This window comes from Hemiscyllium ocellatum, chromosome 3 (genome assembly GCF_020745735.1).
Source record: "Hemiscyllium ocellatum isolate sHemOce1 chromosome 3, sHemOce1.pat.X.cur, whole genome shotgun sequence".
Classification (NCBI taxonomy): domain Eukaryota; kingdom Metazoa; phylum Chordata; class Chondrichthyes; order Orectolobiformes; family Hemiscylliidae; genus Hemiscyllium; species Hemiscyllium ocellatum.
In genome coordinates this window covers 89,393,350-89,413,468 of record NC_083403.1, presented here as the reverse complement: position 1 = coordinate 89,413,468, position 20,119 = coordinate 89,393,350, and the positions used below count along the sequence as shown (strand labels likewise).

The 20,119-nt window shown below is 43.2% G+C and overlaps 1 protein-coding gene across 2 annotated transcripts in view; it reads right to left on the bottom strand.

The window, feature by feature from the left end:
- trim54 (tripartite motif containing 54) overlaps positions 1 to 20,119 on the bottom strand; it is an 86,388-nt gene that overhangs the window by 63,705 nt on the left and 2,564 nt on the right. For both annotated transcript variants that reach the window (XM_060821273.1, XM_060821275.1), the window contains exons 3-4: positions 16,106 to 16,277; positions 8,687 to 8,782 (exon numbers count right to left, since the gene is read on the bottom strand). In XM_060821273.1, the coding sequence (XP_060677256.1) occupies positions 8,687 to 8,782; positions 16,106 to 16,277 (268 nt within the window). The remainder of the gene's footprint in view (positions 1 to 8,686; positions 8,783 to 16,105; positions 16,278 to 20,119) is intronic.

Genomic DNA, 20,119 nt, shown 5'->3' with positions numbered 1-20,119 from the left:
TGAAGGAAGGGCTGTAGATGTCATATACATGCACTTAAGTAAGGCATTTGATCAGGTTCCTCATGGTAGGTTGATCAGGTTCCTCATGGTAGGTGAAGTCACATGGGGTCCAGAGTTTACTAGCTAAATGGATGAAGAACTGGCTGGGCAACCAGAGACAGAGAGTTGTAGGGAAATGAAGTTTCTCAAAGTGGAGAACTGTGACCAGTGATGTTCCACAGGGATCCGTGCTGGGATCTCTTACATATGTCGCAAACAATAATGGTTTGGAGGAAGGTCTAGGTGGTCTGATTAGCAAGTTTGCAGATGATACTAAGATTGGTGGAGTAGCAGATAGTGAAGGGGACTGTCAGCAAATACAGCAGAATATAGATAGATTAGAGAGTTGGGCAGAGAAACGGCTACTGCAGTTCAATCTGAGCAAATGCAAGTTGATGCATTTTGGAAGATCCAATTCAAAAGCAAACTATCCAGTAAATGGAAAAGTCCTGGGGAAAATTGATGTACACAGAGATGTGGGTGTTGTTCTCTGAAGGTGTCAACACAGGTCAATAGAGTGGTCACATGGCATGCTTTCCTTTATCGGACAGGATATTCAGTACATGAGTTGGCAGGTCATGTTACAGTTGTATAAGACTTTTGTTCGGCCATATTTGAAATACTGCATACATTGCTGGTCACCACATAACTAAAAGAATGTGCATGCTTTGGAGAGGGTGCAGAGGAGGTTCACCACGATATTGCCTAGTACAGAGGGCGCTAGCTATGAAAAGAGGTTGATTAGATTAGGATTATTTTCAATAGAAAGATGGAGTTTCAGGGGGTATCCTGATTGAGCTCTACAAAATCATGAGAGGCATAGACAGGGAAGATCGCAAGAAATTTTTTTTCCAAGAGTGGGGAACTCAATTCCTAGGCGCACGAGTTCAAAGTGAGAGGAGAAAACTTTAAGGGAGATATGTGTGGAAAGTTCTTTACACAGAGGTGCCTGGAATGCATTGTCTGCGGAGGTGGTAGAGGCGGGCACAATAGAATCATTTAAGATGTATCTAGACAGATACATGAACAGGCTGGGAGCACAGGGATACAGATCCTTGGAAAATAGGCAACTGGGTTAGATAGAGGATCTGGATCGGCGCAGGCTTGGAAGGCTGAAGGGCCTGTTCCTGTGCTGTAATTTTCTTTGTTCTTTGGAACCTGAGGGGTAACATTTTTTAAAACACAGAGGGTGGAACGGATATGGAATGAGCTGCCAGCAGAAGTGGTTGAGGCAGGTACATTAATAACATTTAAAAGGCATTTGCCAAATACTTGGATAGGAAAGGGTTAGAATGGTATGGGCCAAGTACAGTGAAATGGGGTTAGAGTGGATGGACATTTTGGTCAGCATGGAGCAGTTCAGTCCAAAGGGCCTGTCTCCGTGCTGTAGGACTCTATGTCTCTATTTATCTGTTTACTAATTCATAGAATGCACATCTTGAGTTCCAAAAAGCACAAAGCAATCTATTTAGTCCTCACTGAGTCCAAAACACAGAATCTGCCTTCCCAGCGGACGACTCACTGTGACATGCCAACCATGGAGTCTACATCCCTTTCCTTCTCAATTAATTGTTTCCTTTAAACTCCTCTTCAGTGATCCTAAACTGTCCTGTGTGGTCTATTGAAAATTTTGAAATAAACCCATCTTCTATTGCTGGCACAATTGAATGGTACTAATATTTAGAACCAATCAAATGTTCATTTTGGAACCTGACTGTATTCTGAACAATAAATTTTCATAGAATAATGGAAATGGATTTCATCATACCATGGAAAAGGACAAAGAGTGAGGAAAATTAATTAGTAAAAACCAACCTCAGTGGGGTAGGGATTGGATTTGGTAGGAAAATCTGAATGAAGTGCAATCATCAATGAAGAGGTGTTTCTGACTTAATCAAGAGATATTCCTCAAAAGGGAAGGAAAGACATAGAACACCAGAGCTCCCTGCTCACAAAAAGCAATAAAAGTTAAGACAAAGAAGAAAAGAAAATGGACTTATGACAATTGAGAATCAAGCTGAAAATAAAAAGATCCAAAGGAGAGATGAAGAAATAAATAAGAAAAGCTGCAGTATCATGAAAAGCGACAGGGAGGTTTATTAAAAGTCTTCAATAGACAGACCAATATAAAGGATAATAAAAGGAGGAACATGGTCAACTTGGAAGTAAAACATGGATTACACATGGAAGCAGAGGCCATGGCTGAGATATTAAAGGAATACTTTGCACCTGTCTTTACTCAAGGAGAAAGATGCTACCCAACTCTGATGAAAGATGTGATCATTTTGGCAGACAAAAGATTGAAAATTGTGATGAATGTGGTATTAGTTAGGATTTCTGTGTTTAAAGTGCATAAGGCACTAAAACCAATGATATACATTCAAAAATACTGAGGGAAGTAATAGCTGAAATTGCAGAAGTAGCAGTCACAGCTATTAAGACCTCTTCAGGCACAGTGCCAATGCTTGAGGGCTGGACAGTTGCAAGCATTATGGTCTTGTGCAAAAACAGGTATAAGGAAAAACCCAGAAAGTATAGGCCAGTCATTTCAGTGGTGGGGAAAGCTTCAAGAAATAATAAAATTATCATTAATTAATTATCTAATTAATGGTCATATGAATAAATGAAGATTACTTCGAGAAAGTCAGCATGAATTTCTTAAGAGAAAATCATGTTTAATTAACTTGTTGGAGTTTTTGTGAAGAGGTAACAGAAAATCATAAGGCTAATGCAGTCAATGTGGTTTAATAGATTTCCAAAAAAAATGTGATTCAATGCTATACAATAGACTTATGAGCAGAGTTGTAATTCATGGATTAAAAGGGACAAAAGCAAGATGGATTCTAAACTGGCTGAGTGACAGAAAACAAAGAGTATTGGATAATGGATGATTTTCAGGTTGGAGAAACATTTATTGCAGAATTCATCAGGGTGAATGCTAAGATTGTTGCGTTTCCTTGGTGTATAGGGTTTGCAAAGTTTGCAGGTTGATACAATATTAAAAAACATCGTAAACCATGGCATGGATATTGTAGTACTTCAAAATGGCACAGGCAAGTTAGTGGAATGGTAGATAGGTGGTAGCTGAAGATCAATGCAGAGTTATTTTTTATTTATTGATTGGATGAACTCATCACTAGCAAGGCCGGTATTTATTGTCCACCCCTAAATTGCTCAGAGGGCAGTTCAGAACCAACCATATTGGAATGGATGTGGAGTCACATAGAGGCTAGACCAGGTAAGGATGTAGATTTCATTCCTTAAAGATCATTAGTGAACTCAATGGGTTTTCACAACTGTTGACAGTGGTTATTACCTGGTTGACATGAGACTTTTTCTATTCCAGATTTTGATTTCCACTTGTAAATTGAAATTTCTACAGCTGGTATGATGGGATTCAAACTCATGCCCCAAAACAGTAGCCTGGGACTCAGAATTACTAGTTCAGTGAGGTTACCATTATGCCATACCTCCCTTGTAAAATGCGAACTGATTGACTTTGTTAGGAAGAATGTAGAGAGACAATATAAAGGGCATAATTTCAAAGCTGGGGTACAGGAAAAGAAAGCTGAAATTGGAAAATGAGGAGGAAGTAACTTAAGGAGAAATTAAATTTAGAGAGGTAGAACTCCAAAAAGAGAGAGAACTGAGGCAACATCATATTGAGAAAGGAAAGCTTAGATTAACTGAAGAAAGGAAACAGCTCAGAGGGTAATCCTGTTTTCAAAGAGGCATTTGATTTAACTACAAGTCCACACTTTGTGCTTACGTTTATAGACTTCACAGGATAAAGGTGCTTGTGATTTCAAATAAACCTGTTGTCATGTGACTTCTGACCTTCAGTATTACTCTGGAGTATGAATCTTGATTTTTGTGCTCAAGGCTTAGAGTGAGACGTGAACCTGGATTCAAGGTCAGTGCTTCCAACCGACATGTGCTGAGCTACAACTCAGAAACAGTGAATTAATTTTGTTCCTATTGTTCAGAGAAGAGAATTTGCTACTTTTACAATTTCTGGCATATGTGCAATTCTGCTTTAATCTAAGTTGCTGAATGTGAATATCGTTTGAAATAGCCATTCAACTATACAAGTAAATGGTGTAAAGTATTCATTTAATTTTGAAATTCAGGTGCATATTTAAAATTATCAAAATATAATTGTACAATTATTGGTTATTGGTTTAAATAAGCTAGTTCCAGTGAGTTGTCTCTAAGACAGACTTCACAGCTTTTGTGTTGTGAATGTCATGTACACATTTGGAATATATTTTCTGTTAACTTTTCCAGGTAAGTGAATAAGAAACATATCATTTTACTTCCATCTTAAGAAAATACTCAAATAAACTTAAGTAGTTGGTCATTCTTAACAGATTCTTGGGTGAGAGTCTGAATGAAGTTGTACCATCAAGTTTTGTTTTGAAGATAATTATTTTGGTGATATTTTCCTTGAATAAATGAACACGAACTGAAGTAACCTTCTTCTAAATATTCATGTGTTTTTAAAATCAATGTTTTTAAATATATTCTCTACTCTCCATCAATACTGTTACTACTTATTATAGGTTCATTTAGCTAACACAAAATCAAACAGTAATGACTACAACATTATAGGTCCATGTACAAACCCAGGTTCTAAACTCATATGCCTTATCTGTTACATATCTGTTATAAGGAATGGGTCCTCAAGGTTCATAATTTCTGGATTACTGTCCAAGCCACATGCAAATTGGCTTAGGGATAAGAAAATTAGGGAAGTAAACGTGTGGCTAAGGAAGTGGTATAGGAAAGAGGTGTTCCATTTCATGGGACATTGGCATCAGATTTGGAACCGGGGAGGGAGATCTGTACCGATGGGACTGGTCTCCACCTGAACCACTCAAATTCTAGAGAAAGGATAAATAGGGTGGTCACTAGGACTTTAAACTAGTGAGTCGGGGGAAGGGAAAGGGAAAATGACAGGAAGTATGATGGCAAATAAAAAAGTAAGCAGCAGGTTAGCATGTGTGCATGAAGGTTTAAGTACAAGGCAGACTATGAAAGAAGCAAAAAGAAGGATAACTCAGGAGATATTATTAGAGATGTTGGAAATCATGAGGGTAAGAAAGCTAGCATAAAGGTAACATTCGCAGCAAGGTTAATGAGATAACGACGCATGGTTACAGGATGGTCATGACTGGGAGTTAAATAAACAGGGGTACCAAACTATTCAGAAGAACAGACAGGAAGGTAAAGGCAGGGGGAAGGGATGCGGTGTAGCTCTGATATTTAAGGATGACGTCAGGGTGGTGATGGGAGATAATATAGGTTCTATGGAGATTGAGGTTGAATCCATTTGGGTGGAAATTAGAAATTCTACGAGGAAAAAGTCACTGATAGGCATGGTCTATAGGCCACCAAATAATAACATCACTTTGGGTGGGCAATAAACAAAGAAAGAATTAATGTCTGTCAAAATGGTCCAGCAATTATCATAGGGTAATTTTAATCTACATGTAGATTGGTCAAACTAGCTCAGTCAGGTAGCCTTGAGGAGGAGTTCATTGAGTGTATCTGTGATAGCTTTCTTGAACAGTATGTAATATAATTGATGAGGGAGCAAGCTATCCTAGGTCTGGTCCTGTGTAATGAGACAGAAATAATATGACCTCATAGTTCGGGACCCTCTTGGAAGGAGTGATTACAGTATTGCTGAATTTAGAATACAGATGGAAAGTGTGGAGATAATATCCAATATTAGGGTCCTGTGCTTGAACAAGAGGGACTACAATAGAATGTGGGACAACTTGACTCTTCCTTTAGAGGATGACAGAAGAATTTAGTTATGGGATATGATGAAATGGTCGAGGCATTGAACAGGTATTTTGTATCGGTCTTCACAGTGGATGATACTAATAACGTGCCAGTAATTGGCAAGGAGACAAAGGTTGGTGAGGACCTGGAAACAATCATAATTACAGAATTGCCTTAGAATTGTGTCCTCCACTATCACCTGATGAAGGAGCGGCACTCCGAAAGCTAGTGTGCTTCTAATTAAACCTGTTGGACTATAACCTGGTGTTGTGTGATTTTTAACTTTGTACACCCCAGTCCGACACTGGCATCTCCAAATTATTGCAGAAGAGGTAGTGTTGGGCAAGCTAATGGAGCTAAGGATTGATAAGTCTCCTGGCCCTGATGGAATGCATCCCAGGGTACTAAAAAAGATGGCGGGAGAAATAGCAGGTGCACTGACGGTAATTTTCCAAAATTCATTGGACTCTTGCGCAGTCACAACAGATTGGAAAACAGCAAATGTGACGCCACTATTTAAAAAGGGAGATAGACAAAAGATGGGGAATAATATACCGATTAGCCTAACCTCTGTAGTGGGAAATATGCTTGAGTCTATTGAATAGCAAGGCATTTCAATAAAAATTGTCCCGTTGGGCAGATGCACCATGGGTTCATAAAGGGCCAGTCATGTTTAACAAACTTTTTGGAATTCTATGAAGACATTTCGAGCAAGGTGGACAGTGGGGACCCAGAGGACATGGTGTACCTAGATTTCCAAAAGGCCTTCAACAAGGTGCCGCTCAAGATGCTACTGCATAAGGCTGTATGGCATTAGGGGTAAAGTATTAGCGTGATTGAGGATTGGTTGACTAACAGGAAGGAAATGAGTGTTATTCTGGTTGGCAATCAATGACTAATGGTGTGCCTCAGGGATCAGTGTTGGGACTGCAGTTATTTACAATTTATACAGATGATTTGGAGTTGGGAACAATGTGTAGGGTATCAAAGTTTATGGATGATACTAAGATGAGTGGCAGAGCAAAGTGTTCAAAGGACTGCGGAACTTTGCAGAGGAACATAGTCATGGTGAGTCAGTGGGCAAAGGTCTGGCAGATGGAATATCATGTCAATCAATTTGAAGTCATCCATTTTGGTAGAAGTAATAGTAAAAAGGATTATTAATTGAATGGTAAAAAGTTGTAGCATGCTGCTTTGCAGAGGGACCTGAGTGGCCTTGTTAATGAATCATAGAGGGTTGGTCTGCAGTTACAGCAAATAATAAGGAAGGCAAATGGAATTTTGTCCTTCATTGCTAAAGGGATTGAGTTTAAAAGCAGGGAGGTTACATTGCAGCTGTACAAGGTGCCGGTGAGGCCACACCTGCAGTACTGTATACAGTTTTGGTTTCCTAACATGACGAAGGACATACTGGCACTGGAGGTGGTACAGAGGAGGTTTATTAGGTTGATTCCGGAGTTGAGGGGGTTCGCTGATGAGCAGAGACTGAGTAGGCTGGGATTATATTCATTGGAATTCAGAAGATGAGGTGAGATCTTATAGAAACACATAAAACGATGAAGGGAATAGATAAGATAGAAATAGAGAGGATGTTTCCACTGACAGGTGAAGCTAGGTCAAGAGGGCATAGCCTCAAGGTTAGAGAGCGAAGATTTCAGACTGAATTGAGAAGGAACTTCTGCACCCAGAGGGTTGTTAATCTATGGAATTCATTGCCCAGTGAAGTGGTTGAAACTTTAGGAAACATTTTTAAAGCTAATGTAGATTTTATCTGAACAATAATTTGAATCAAGGGATACAGTGAGTCCATGAAAAGATGTCATGATCTTATTGAATGATGGAGAAGGTTCGAAGGGCTGGATGGCCTACTCCTGCTCTTTATGTTCTGACCCTCTGAAGAACATACCACCCAGATGCAGTCCCTATAACCCTGCATTAATCATAGCTAATTCACCAAGCTTACACATCCCTGGAAACTACAGGCAATTTAGCATGGACAATCCACCCAAACTGCACATCTTTGGATTGTGGAGGGGACACACAGACATGGGGAGAACATGCAAACTCCACTTAGATAGTCACTTAAGACTGGGATTGAACCTAGATTAGTGGTGCTGTAAGGCAGCAGTGCCAACCACTGTGCCACCATGCCACCCTTTACTTTTCATTTGTCCTGTTTCCAAAGGTTTGCAAGGAAATGGTTGTAATTCAAACAGTATCATTCTTTATTTATTGACACTATACAGCAACTTGCATTTGTTTAGTGGCTTTAGCATCACCTTCTCAAAGACAACTAGGGATGGGTAATAAATGCTGGCCAAGCCAGCGACATCCAATGATGGATTTTTAAAAAATTATTAAGCATTTCCATGAGTGTTATCAAAATTTTACACTAAGCTAAATAAAGAGATATGAGGACAGATTATCAAAATTTGGTTGAAAACGTGGGCTTTACAGAGAATTTTAAAGAAATATGACTGATAGGAGTAATGAGAGGGAATTCCAAAGGTTTGGACCCAGGCAAGTAAAAATATGGCAAACAATAGCCAAGTGAACATAATTTGGCATATGTAAAAATTGGAAAACTAAAGTCATGAAAAACTGTGGGACTATAGGAGGTTACAGAGACAGAAAGGATCAAGCCATATTGAGATTTTGAGAAATATGAAATAGTTTCCTGGAAAGGAAGCCATTATACTCGGAAACACAGGTGTGATGGAAGGACCAGAGTGAACAACTATTGTAAACTTGGAAGCTTTATTAATTGACAGCACTTCTTCAGTATTAATTAGATGATAACTTAAAGGATCATTATTTCACATCTTTAGTTGTGACATATTGCTGGCCGTCAACTTACCTCAATGGTTTTACAAATCTCTTCCAGCTGAGTTATGATTGCCTGGATTCTGTCATTTCCTGCCACCAGCATTGCAATACCATCACTGAGCTCAGTCTGCAAAAGAATGGGAAGAGGCTAGAGTATAGGCCATTCCAGTCAACAAAACTAACAGAATTGAATAATCTTACAGATAAAGTAAGAGCAGAGATTTTTCCTAATGCTCTAATGGTCTAATGCTACACCAAAAGTTCGAATCAAAAATAACTGCACTAGCACTGAATTTACACCAGGCCGAGGATCAAACAACCAAGTGCATTGCAACAGGTGTTTCCAACCCGCCAATCAACTATGCCAAGTGTTCACCCGTTCTGTCGATGCTTTTCTCACTCAACAACGTTTTAATCCTTGTTGGTTCCCTGTTCCTAATTGTCTTGTTCAACCTGCTTTTTTAATTAATTAGTTTAATCTGATTTTTGCTTCTCTTTCTCTTTCCCTTTACTGAAGCCATGTGCAATTGCATCTGTCAATCAGCCAAGAGATGAAGGGAGCAGTCTGGAGAGTTAAGAAGTATTTGTTTCAGTAATGAAATCAGACATAGGAAGGATCAGGAATTGGACATTGAGTCCCTCAAGTCTGATTTGCCATTCAAATAGATCATGGCTAATTATATTCTTACCTATGTAGCCAAGGGCGGAGGTGGAGGGTTGTTTTTCAGACTGGAGGCCTGCGGTCAGTGGAGTGCCACAAGGATCAGTGCTGGGCCCTCTACTTTTTGTTATTTACATAAATGATTTGGATGTGAGCATAAGAGGTACAGTTAGTAAGTTTGCAGATGACACCAAAAGGGGGAGGGGGGAGGAAGGAGGGTGGAGGGAGGAGGGTGGAAGGGAGGAGGGAGGAGGATGGCTGGAGGTGGGGGGAAAGGGGGAGGAGGGAGGGAGGGACAGAGGGAGGAGGGTGCGGGGATGGAGGCAGGTGGATGGGGAGGGAAGGATGGAGGGAGATGGGGAGGGACGAAGGGGGAGGGAGAGGGAGGAAAAGGGGCATGTGGGGTGGGGGGGAACGGAGGGGGAAAGGGGAAATGAGGAAACTGGTGAAATCCACATTGAACCCATATGGTTAGAGGGTCCTAACATGGAAGATGAGACGTTCTTCCTCCTGGCATCAGGTGGCTAGAGTTTGACAGTGAAGAAGGCCAAGGATTTGCATGTCCTTGGCAGAGTGGGAGGGAGAGTTGAAGTGTTCAGCCACAGGGTGGTAGGGTTGTTTAATGCACGTATCCCAGAGAATTCTCTGAAATGTTCCGCAAGTTGGCATCCTGTCTCTCCAATGTAGAGGACACTACATCAAGAGCAATGGACACAGTAGGTGACGTGTGTGAAAGTACAGGTTCAACGGTTCATCAACTTCACAAACATCTTCAACTCTGACCTCAAGTTCACTTGGGCGACACAGTGGCACAGTGGTTAGCAGTGCTGCCTCACAGCACCAGAGACCGGGGTTCAAATCCCGCCTCAAGTGACTGTCTGTGTGGAGTTTGCATGTTAAGACCATAAGACATAGGAATGGAAGTAAGGCCATCGGGTCCACTCCGCCATTCGCTGATGGGCATTTCAACTCCACTTACCCGCATTCTCCTCGTAGCCCTTAATTGCTCGAGACATCAAGAATCTATCAATCTCCGCCTTGAAGACAGTTAGCATCCCGGCCTCCACTACACGGCACGGTGGCACAGTGGGTCGGCACGGTGGCACAGTGGTTAGCACTGCTGCCTCACAGCGCCAGGGACCTGGGTTCGATTCCCGCCTCAGGCGACTGACTGTGTGGAGTTTGCATGTTCTCCCCGTGTCTGCGTGGGTTTCCTCCGGGTGCTCCGGTTTCCTCCCACAGTCCAAAGATGTGCGGGTCAGGTGAATTGGCCATGCTAAATTGCCTGTAGTGTTAGGTAAGGGGTATATGTAGGGGTAGGGGTATGGGTGGGTTGCGCTTCGGCGGGTCGGTGTGGACTTGTTGGGCCGAAGGGCCTGTTTCCACACTGTAAGTAATCTAATCTACACTCTGTGGCAAATAATTCCACTCTCTGGCTAAAGAAATGTCTCCGCATTTCTGTTCTGAATTGACCCCCTCTAATTTTAAGGCTGTGTTCACGGATCCTAGTCTCCTCGCCTAACGGAAAACATTTCCTAGCGTCCACCCTTTCCAAGCCATGTATTATCTTGTAAGTTTCTATTAAGTCTCCCCTTAATCTTCTAAACTCCAATGAATACAATCCCATGATCCTCAGCCATTCCTCGTATGTTAGACTAACCATTCCAGGGATCATCCGTGTGAATCTCCGCTGGACACGTTCCAGTGCCAGTATGTCCTTCCTGAGGTGTGGGGACCAAAACTGGACACAGTACTCCAAATGGGGCCTAACAGAGCTTTATAAAGTCTCAGTAGCACAATGGTGCTTTTACATTCCAACCCTCTTGAGATAAGTGACAACATTGCATTCGCTTTCTTAATCACAGACTCAACCTGCCTGTTTACCTTTAGAGAATCCTCGACTAGCACTCTCAGATCCCTTTGTACTTTGGCTTTACGAATTTTCTCACTGTTTAGAAAGTAGTCTATGCTTTTATTCTTTTTTCCAAAGTGCAAGACCTCGCATTTGCTCACGTTGAATTCCATCAGCCATTTCCTGGACCACTCTCCCAACTGTCTAGATCCTTCTGCAGCCTCCCCAACTCCTCAATACTACCTGCCTGTCCACCTAACTGCGGCAAACTTCGCTAGTATGCCCCCAGTCCCTTCATCCAGATCATTAATATAATGTGAACAGCTGTGGCCCCAACACTGAACCCTGCGGGACACCGCTTGTCACCGGCTGCCATTCCGAAAAAGAACCTTTTATCCCAACTCTCTGCCTTCTGTCAGACAGCCAATCCTCAATCCATACCAGTAGCTCACCTTGAACACCATGGGCCCTCACCTTGCTCAGCAGCCTCCCGTGTGGCACCTTATCAAAGGCCTTTTGGAAGTCTAGATAGACCACATCCACTGGGTTTCCCTGGTCTAACCTACTTGTCACCTCTTCAAAGAATTCCAACAGGTTTGGCAGGCCTGACCTCCCCTTACTAAATCCATGTTGACTTCTTCTAATCAGACTCTGCTCTTCCAAGAATTTAAAAACCTCATCCTTAATGATGGATTCTAGAATTTTACCAAAAACCGAGGTTAGGCTAATTGGCCTATAATTTTCCATCTTTTGTCTTGATCCTTTCTTGAACAAGGGGGTTACAACAGCAATCTTCCAATCATCTGGGACTTTCCCTGACTCCAGTGACTCTTGAAAGATCTCAACCAATGCCTCCGTTATTTCCTCAGCCACCTCTCTCAGAACTCTAGGATGTATCCCATTGGGACCGGGAGATTTATCAATTTTAAGATATTTTAGTTTTGTAACAGCAACCATACTCAACTCAGCCCCCTGACTCCCTTTAATTGTTGGGATATTACTCATGTCTTCCACTGTGAAAACTGACGCAAAGTAGTTGTTAAGTTCTCCTGCTATTTCCTTATCTCCCATCACTAGGCTTCCAGCATCAGTTTGAAGTGGCCCAATGTCTACTTTTGCCTGTTGTTTGTTTCTTATGTATTGAAAGAAACTTTTACTATCATTTCTAATATTACTGGCTAAAAATGTGTTGCTGGTTAAAGCACAGCAGGTTAGGCAGCATCCAAGGAACAGGAAATTCGACGTTTCAGGCCAGAGCCCTTCATCATTTCCTGATGAAGGGCTCTGGCCTGAAACGTCGAATTTCCTGTTCCTTGGATGCTGCCTAACCTGCTGTGCTTTAACCAGCAACACATTTTCAGCTGTGATCTCCAGCATCTGCAGACCTCACTTTTTACTCTAATATTACTGGCTAGCCTACCTTCATATTTGATCCTCTCCTTCCTTATTTCTCTCTTTGTTATCCTCTGTTTGTTTTTGTAGCCTTCCCAATCTTCTGATTTCCCACTGCTCTTGGCCACTTTATAGGATCTCTCTTTTTCTTTAATACACTTCCTGACTTCCTTTGTCAGCCATGGCTATCTAATCCCACCCCGGATAATCTTTCTTTTCATGGGGATGAACCTCTGTACAGTGTCCTCAATTATACCCACAAACTCCTGCCATTTTTGCTTTACTGTCTTCCCCGCTAGGCTCTGCTTCCAGTCTATTTTTGTCAGTTCCTCTCTCAAGACCTCATAATTACCTTTATTTAACTGTAACACCATTACATCCAATTTTGCCTTCTTTCTTTCAAACTGCAGACTGAACTCTACCATATTATGATCGCTGCTTCCTAAGGGTTCCCTTACTTTAAGATCTTTAATAAGATCTATATATTCTCTTTTGCTGTTACAAAAGAGAAAGTCTGTGTGGGTTTCCTCCCGGTGCTCCGGTTTCCTCCCACAGTCCAAAAAATGTGCAGGTTAGGTAAGTTGGCCATGCTAAATTGCCCGTAGTGTTAGGTGAAGGGATAAATGTAGGGGAATGAGTCTGGGTGGGTTGTGCTTCGGCAGGTTGGTGTGGACTTGTTTGGCCGAAGGGTCTGTTTCTAAGTAATCTAAGATCCCATACTCTCCTGAATCCTTTTCCTGCCATTCACCTGGATCATCTTGGACTCCTCCTTCCCCGTTCTGGACCTCCTCCATCTCCATTTCTGGTAACCAACTCAACATGGACATCTACTTCAAACCCACCAACTCCCACAGTTACCTGGACTACACCTCCTCTCACCCTGCCTCCTGTAAAAACGCTATCCCTTACTCCCAATTCCTCCACCTCATTTGCTCCCAGGAAGACCAATTCTACCATAGAACATCCCAGATGGCCTCCTTCTTCAGGGACTGCAATTTATCCCCCCATATGGTTAACAATTCCCTCCAAAGCATCTCCTCCACTGCCTGCACCACTGACCTTGTAACCTACCCCTCCAATCACAATAAACACAGACCTCCCAGTCCTCACCTTCCACCCCCATCAACCTATGAGAACAACGCATCATCCTCTGCCATTTCCACTACCTACAAGCAGACCCCACCTCCAGGGATATATTTCTTATCCCACCCCATCTGCATTCTGTAGAGACCATTCCCTCCGCAACTTTCTTGTAAGGTCCACAGTCCCCACCAACCTACCGTCCACTCTCGGCACCTTCCCTTGCGACTGCACGTAATGCAAACCTGCACCCACACCTCCCCCCTCACTTCCCTCCAAGGCTCCACATCCAACAGGGATTTACCTCTATCTCCACACACCTCCGTTGCTTTCGATGTGGTCTCCTCTATGTTGAGGAGACAGGACGCCAACTTGCAGAACATTTCAGAGAACATCTCTGGGACACACGCATTAAACAACCCCATCGCCCTGTGGCCAATCACTTCAACTTCTCCCTCCCATTCCATCAAGGACATGCAAGTCCATTGCCAAACTCTAGCCACCCACGCCTAGAAGAAGAATACCTCATCTTCTGCTTTGGGACTCTCCAACCACACAGGGTCAATATTAATTTCACCAGTTGCCTCATTTCACCTGTCTCTACCTTATCCCAGATCCAACAGTCCAACTCGGCATTGGCCTCTTGAACTGTCCTACCTGTCCATCTCCCTTCCCACCTATCTGCTCTACCCTCCTCTCTGACCTATCACCCATCACCCCCACTTTCATCAACCTATCACATTCCCAGCTACCTTCTCCCCAGTCCCACACTGCCTCCCAATTATTTATCAGACCCCTTGCCCTCTCCAACCCCATTCTAGAAAAAGAGCTCATGCTGGAAGCGTCAACTCTCCTGCTCCTCAGATGCTGCCTGACCGGCTGTGCTTTTCCAGCAACATACTTTTCAAGTCTGCTCTCCAGCATTTGCAGTCCTCACGTTCTTCTCATAGTTTGATAAGAGCCTTATAGAGCCTCAGCAATACATTTCTTTTCCTGTGCTCGAGCCCTCTTGAAACCTTTGCCTTCCTAACTGCCAACTGAATCTGCATGTTATTATTAAGAGAATCCTAAACTGAGACTTCCAAGTCCCTTTGTGTTTCAGATTTCCAAAGTCATTCCTCACTTAGAAAACAGTCTATACCTCTATTTTTCACACCAAAGTGCATTACCTCACATTTTCCCACATTGCATTTTATCTGTCACTTCTTTGCCCATTCCCCTTTCCCAAAAAGTCTTTCTGCAGGTTCCCCACTCCTCAACACTACCCGTCCCTATATTTGTGTCTTCTGCAAACTTAGCAACAACATCCTCAGTTTCTTTGTCCAAATCATTCAACTAAAATGTGAATAATTATGGTCTCAACACTGACCCCTGTAGAATTTTAATAGTTACCATTGCCATCCTGAAAAAGACCCCTTTATCCCCGTTCTCTCCCTTCTGCCAGTCAATTCTCTATCCTTGCCAATACGATGCCCTAAACACCATGGGCTCTTATCATATTGAACAGCCTCCTCTGGCTCACCTTTTCAAAATTCAAGCAAATCACTTCCACAGGCTCTCCTTTCAGTAGGTAATGAGCAAGTTAGGCAAAGAATTCTAACATTTTTAGGCCCCTTGATGAACTATGCTGACTCAGCTTTATTTTACTATGTAATTCCAAGTACACTGCAATCTCATCCTTAATAGGGAACTCTAAAATCTTACCAATGACCAAGGTCAAACTAACCAACCTATAGTTTTCTGTCTTCTGCTTCCCTCTTTTCTTAAACAGGGGTGTAACATTAGACATTTTTCAATCCTACGGGATTTTCCTGACTCCAGTGATTCCTGAAAGATCTTGACAAATGCCTCTACAATCTCCTCAGCTATCTCCTACAGAATTCAGGGTCTGGTCCAGGTGATTTATTCACTGTCAGATATTTCAGCTTCCCCAGCAATATGGTGGCACAGTGGTTGGGACTGCTGCTTTACAGCACCAGGGTCTTAAGTGATGGCTACCTCTACCCACCTGGATCTTTTGAAGTTCTGGTTTGCTGCTGGTGTCATCCACTGTGAAAGCTGATGCAAAGTACGTATTCAGTTCCTCTAACATTTCTTTGTTCCCCATGGCTCCTCCTTCAGCCTCGTTTTACAACAGTTCAATATCCATTCTTGCCTTTCTCTTACCTTTTAGATATCTAAAGAAAAACTTTTGAAATCTTCTTTTACACTATTAAATTGGTTACTCTCATGTTTCAAGTTCTCTCCCTTATTGCTTTTTTAATTATCCTTTGTTGGTATTTAAAGGGCTTCCCAATCCTTCGGCTTCCAACTAATCCTCACTACATTGTATGCCTTTTCTTTTGCTGTTATGGTGTCCCAGACTTCCCTTGTTAGCCATGGCTGCCTCAGCCTCCACTTAGTAAGTTTCTTCTTCCCTGGGACATATGTATTCTTTAAATACAAACAGAAAATTAATAAGATACCTTTTGTCGTTTGTAGACATTTTGAAGAGGTGCCACTTCACAATCTTTGTGAGCACCAAATACTTTGCACATTGAGCAAGTTGGAGCCTCACAAGTCAGGCAGTAGATATTAATCTTTTCCTCTTCATGCTCTTCACACATTAACTGCTGGTCAGATTTGGTATGCAGAGGCCTGAAAGAAATTAAAGTTACGCTATGGCTATAATTTTCAGAAGTAAGTTGTTTCTCCTGAAATGAATGCACCTCCTCCACCAACACTGACCCACATCCAAAATGCAGATGAAACACATGCCAAAACAAACACATCCTCTACTCCCAACTCAACAATTCCAGACCCAACACACATCCCAGACCCAACCTCCACAGCAGATCCAAATGCTCCCAGCACAACCTCCATCCTACCACACCCAACGTACCACTTTCCTCAGCTCCTTCAACACATATTGGAAGTGGGCGGCACAGTGGCTCAGTGGTTAGCATTGCTACCTCACAGCACCAGGGACCTGGGTTCGAGCCCCACCTTGGGGGGTGCTGTCTGTGTGGAATCTGCACATTTTCCCTGTGACTGCGTGGGTTTCCTCCAGGTGCTCTGGTTTTCTTCCACAGTGAATTGGTCATGCTAAATTCCAATGTGTTAAGTGCAAAGCCAGGAGTAAATACAGAGTACGGGAATGGGCCTGGGTGGGTAACTCTTCAGGGATCAGTGTGTACTTGTTGGACTGAAGGGCCTGTTTCCACATTGTAGGGAATCTTATAAAAAATCCATCTTCAATTTAACCACGACCTTTAATCCCAGCATGAACCTCAAAATCTCACTCCTGACACAAATACATCACATTCCCCATCCCCATTCTATAATTCCCCATCTCAATTTCTTCTTTCATCAACAGTCAGACCCAGCTTATTCCCATCTCCACAAACTTAACATAACTTACCCACTCATCCACCAATAGCTGCCCATACTTCCATTTCCCTCCTTTATTAATACATCCCTCACCACTTCCACCTCAAACAATACACTCTCAATGATCTCCAATGTCACTTGCTCCAATTTTACCAGAATTGTAACCGTTGCCATTGCATGTACTCATAAAGCACTTCCAATATACATGAAAACATCTCAAATCAATTTTGTGGAAGACAAAGTAAGTTTAGTAAATTAAGGGCAATATGGTGGCACAGTGGTTGGGACTGCTGCTTTACAGCACCAGGGTCTCAAGTTTGAATCCAGCCTGGGTAACTGTGTGGATTTTGCACATTCTCTCCGTTCCTGAGTAGGTTTCTTCCAGGTACTCTGGTTTCCTCCCACTATCCAAAGATATGCAGGTTAGATGGTTTAGCCATGGTAAAAACCCCAAGCGGGGTTACGGGAGGTGAGGTGGATCTGGGTGGGATGGTATTCAGAGGGTCAGTGCAGACTTGATGGGCTGATTGACCTCTTTCTGCACTGTGGATTCTATGAGATAACTTGGTTTAAATTCTGAACAGCATAATTGCAGAAATCCGCTACATCGATGACTGTATCGGCGCTGCCTCGTGCTCCCACGAGGAGGTTGAACAGTTCATCAACTTTACTAACACCTTCCATCCCGACCTGAAATTCACCTGGACTGTCTCAGACTCCTCCCTCCCCTTCCTAGACCTTTCCATTTCTATCTCGGGCGACCGACTCAACACAGACATCTATTATAAACCGACTGACTCCCACAGCTACCTGGACTACACCTCCTCCCACCCTGCCCCCTGTAAAAACGCCATCCCATATTCCCAATTCCTTCGTCTCCGCCGCATCTGCTCCCAGGAGGACCAATTCCAACACCGCACAGCCCAGATGGCCTCCTTCTTCAAGGACCGCAGATTCCCCCCAGACGTGATCGACGATGCCCTCCACCGCATCTCCTCCACTTCCCGCTCCTCCGCCCTTGAGCCCCGCTCCTCCAACCGCCACCAAGACAGAACCCCACTGGTTCTCACCTACCACCCCACCAACCTGCGCATACAACGTATTATCCGCTGCCATTTCCGCCACCTCCAAACGGACCCCACCACCAAGGATATATTTCCCTCCCCTCCCCTATCAGCGTTCCGCAAGGACCACTCCCTTCGTGACTCCCTTGTCAGATCCACACCCCCCACCAACCCCACCTCCACCCCCGGCACCTTCCCCTGCAACCGCAGGAAATGTAAAACTTGCGCCCACACCTCCACACTCACTTCCCTCCAAGGCCCCAAGGGATCCTTCCATATCCGCCACAAGTTCACCTGTACCTCCACACACATCATCTATTGCATCCGCTGCACCCGATGTGGCCTCCTCTATATTGGTGAGACAGGCCGCTTACTTGCGGAACACTTCAGAGAACACCTCTGGGCCGCCCGAACCAACCAACCCAATCACCCCGTGGCTCAACACTTTAACTCCCCCTCCCACTCCACCGAGGACATGCAGGTCCTTGGACTCCTCCACCGGCAGAACACAACTACACGACGGCTGGAGGAGGAGCGCCTCATCTTCCGCCTGGGAACCCTCCAACCACAAGGTATGAATTCAGATTTCTTCAGCTTCCTCATTTCCCCTCCCCCCACCTTGTCTCAGTCGGTTCCCTCAACTCAGCACCGCCCTCCTAACCTGCAATCCTCTTCCTGACCTCTCCGCCCCCACCCCACTCCGGCCTATCACCCTCACCTTGACCTCCTTCCACCTATCCCACCTCCATCGCCCCTCCCCCTAGTCCCTCCTCCCTACCTTTTATCTCAGCCTGCTTGGCTCTCTCTCTTATTCCTGATGAAGGGCTTATGCTCGAAACGTCGAATTCTCTATTCCTGAGATGCTGCCTGGCCTGCTGTGCTTTGACCAGCAACACATTTGCAGCTGTGATCTCCAGCATCTGCAGACCTCATTTTTTACTCGAAATTATATTTTGGACAGATTTGTAAAGCAAAGTGTCAGAAATTGTTCACTTTGACCAACTGATTTATAGTTAGTTTATTTTTAAACATGAAAACATTCTAATTCATCAGTATAGAAGTTGGGAGGTCATGCTGTGGCTGTACAGGATATTGGTGAGACCACTTTTGGAATACTGCTGTAATTCTAGTCCCTCTGCTAAAGGAAAGATATAGTGAAACCTGAAAGGGTTCAGGAAAGTCTTACAAGGATGTTGCCAGGTTTGGAGTTTCTGAGCTGTAGGTAGACACTGAAAGGCTGAGGCTATTTTTCCTGGAGCATTGGAAGCTGATCGGTGACCTTATAGATGTTTGTAAAATCATGAAGGACATGGATAAGGTGACTGGCTAAGGTTTTTTCCTCAGGGTAGGGAAGTCTAAAACTAGAGGGCAAATACATCAGCTCAGTGACACAATAACACACTAAGCCTTAAATTTGAATCCAATACAATAACGTAATCTGTTATCTGGGTTCTACCTGAAATCAAACTAGATGATCTCAATACAGTTCCTTATGAGTGCAAGTCAATATGCACCCTTAATTTAAAAATCACGCAACAGCAGGTTATAGTCCAACAGGTTTAATTGGAAGCACACTAGCTGTCAGAGTGTCGGTCCTTCATCACAACTGCCTGATGAAGGAGTGGCGTTCCGAAAGCTAGTGTGCTTCCAATTAAACCTGTTGGACTATAACCTGCTATTGTGTGATTTTTAACTTTGTACACCCCCGTCCAACACCAGCATCACCTAATCACCCTTAATTTAGAGTATTTCAGTTTTCACAGAAAGGAAGATAGTAGAGAAACAAAAAAACTGTGCAGCAGGATGTATTCTGATATGATTGGAATTAATGTTGAGTGGAGTGTGTTTAGCACTGAGCTGATGCCACACCCATTTTGGATTGCTTAATACCACTACTGAGCACAAAACGCCCATTGTACACGCTAGCATTCATAAAGAAATAAAGAATGGGTGTGTTACACTTAAAATTATTTATTTTGTTCATTGCACTTTCACATATAGTTTTTTGACTCTGATCTGTATAATATGGATCAAAAATATTGATAA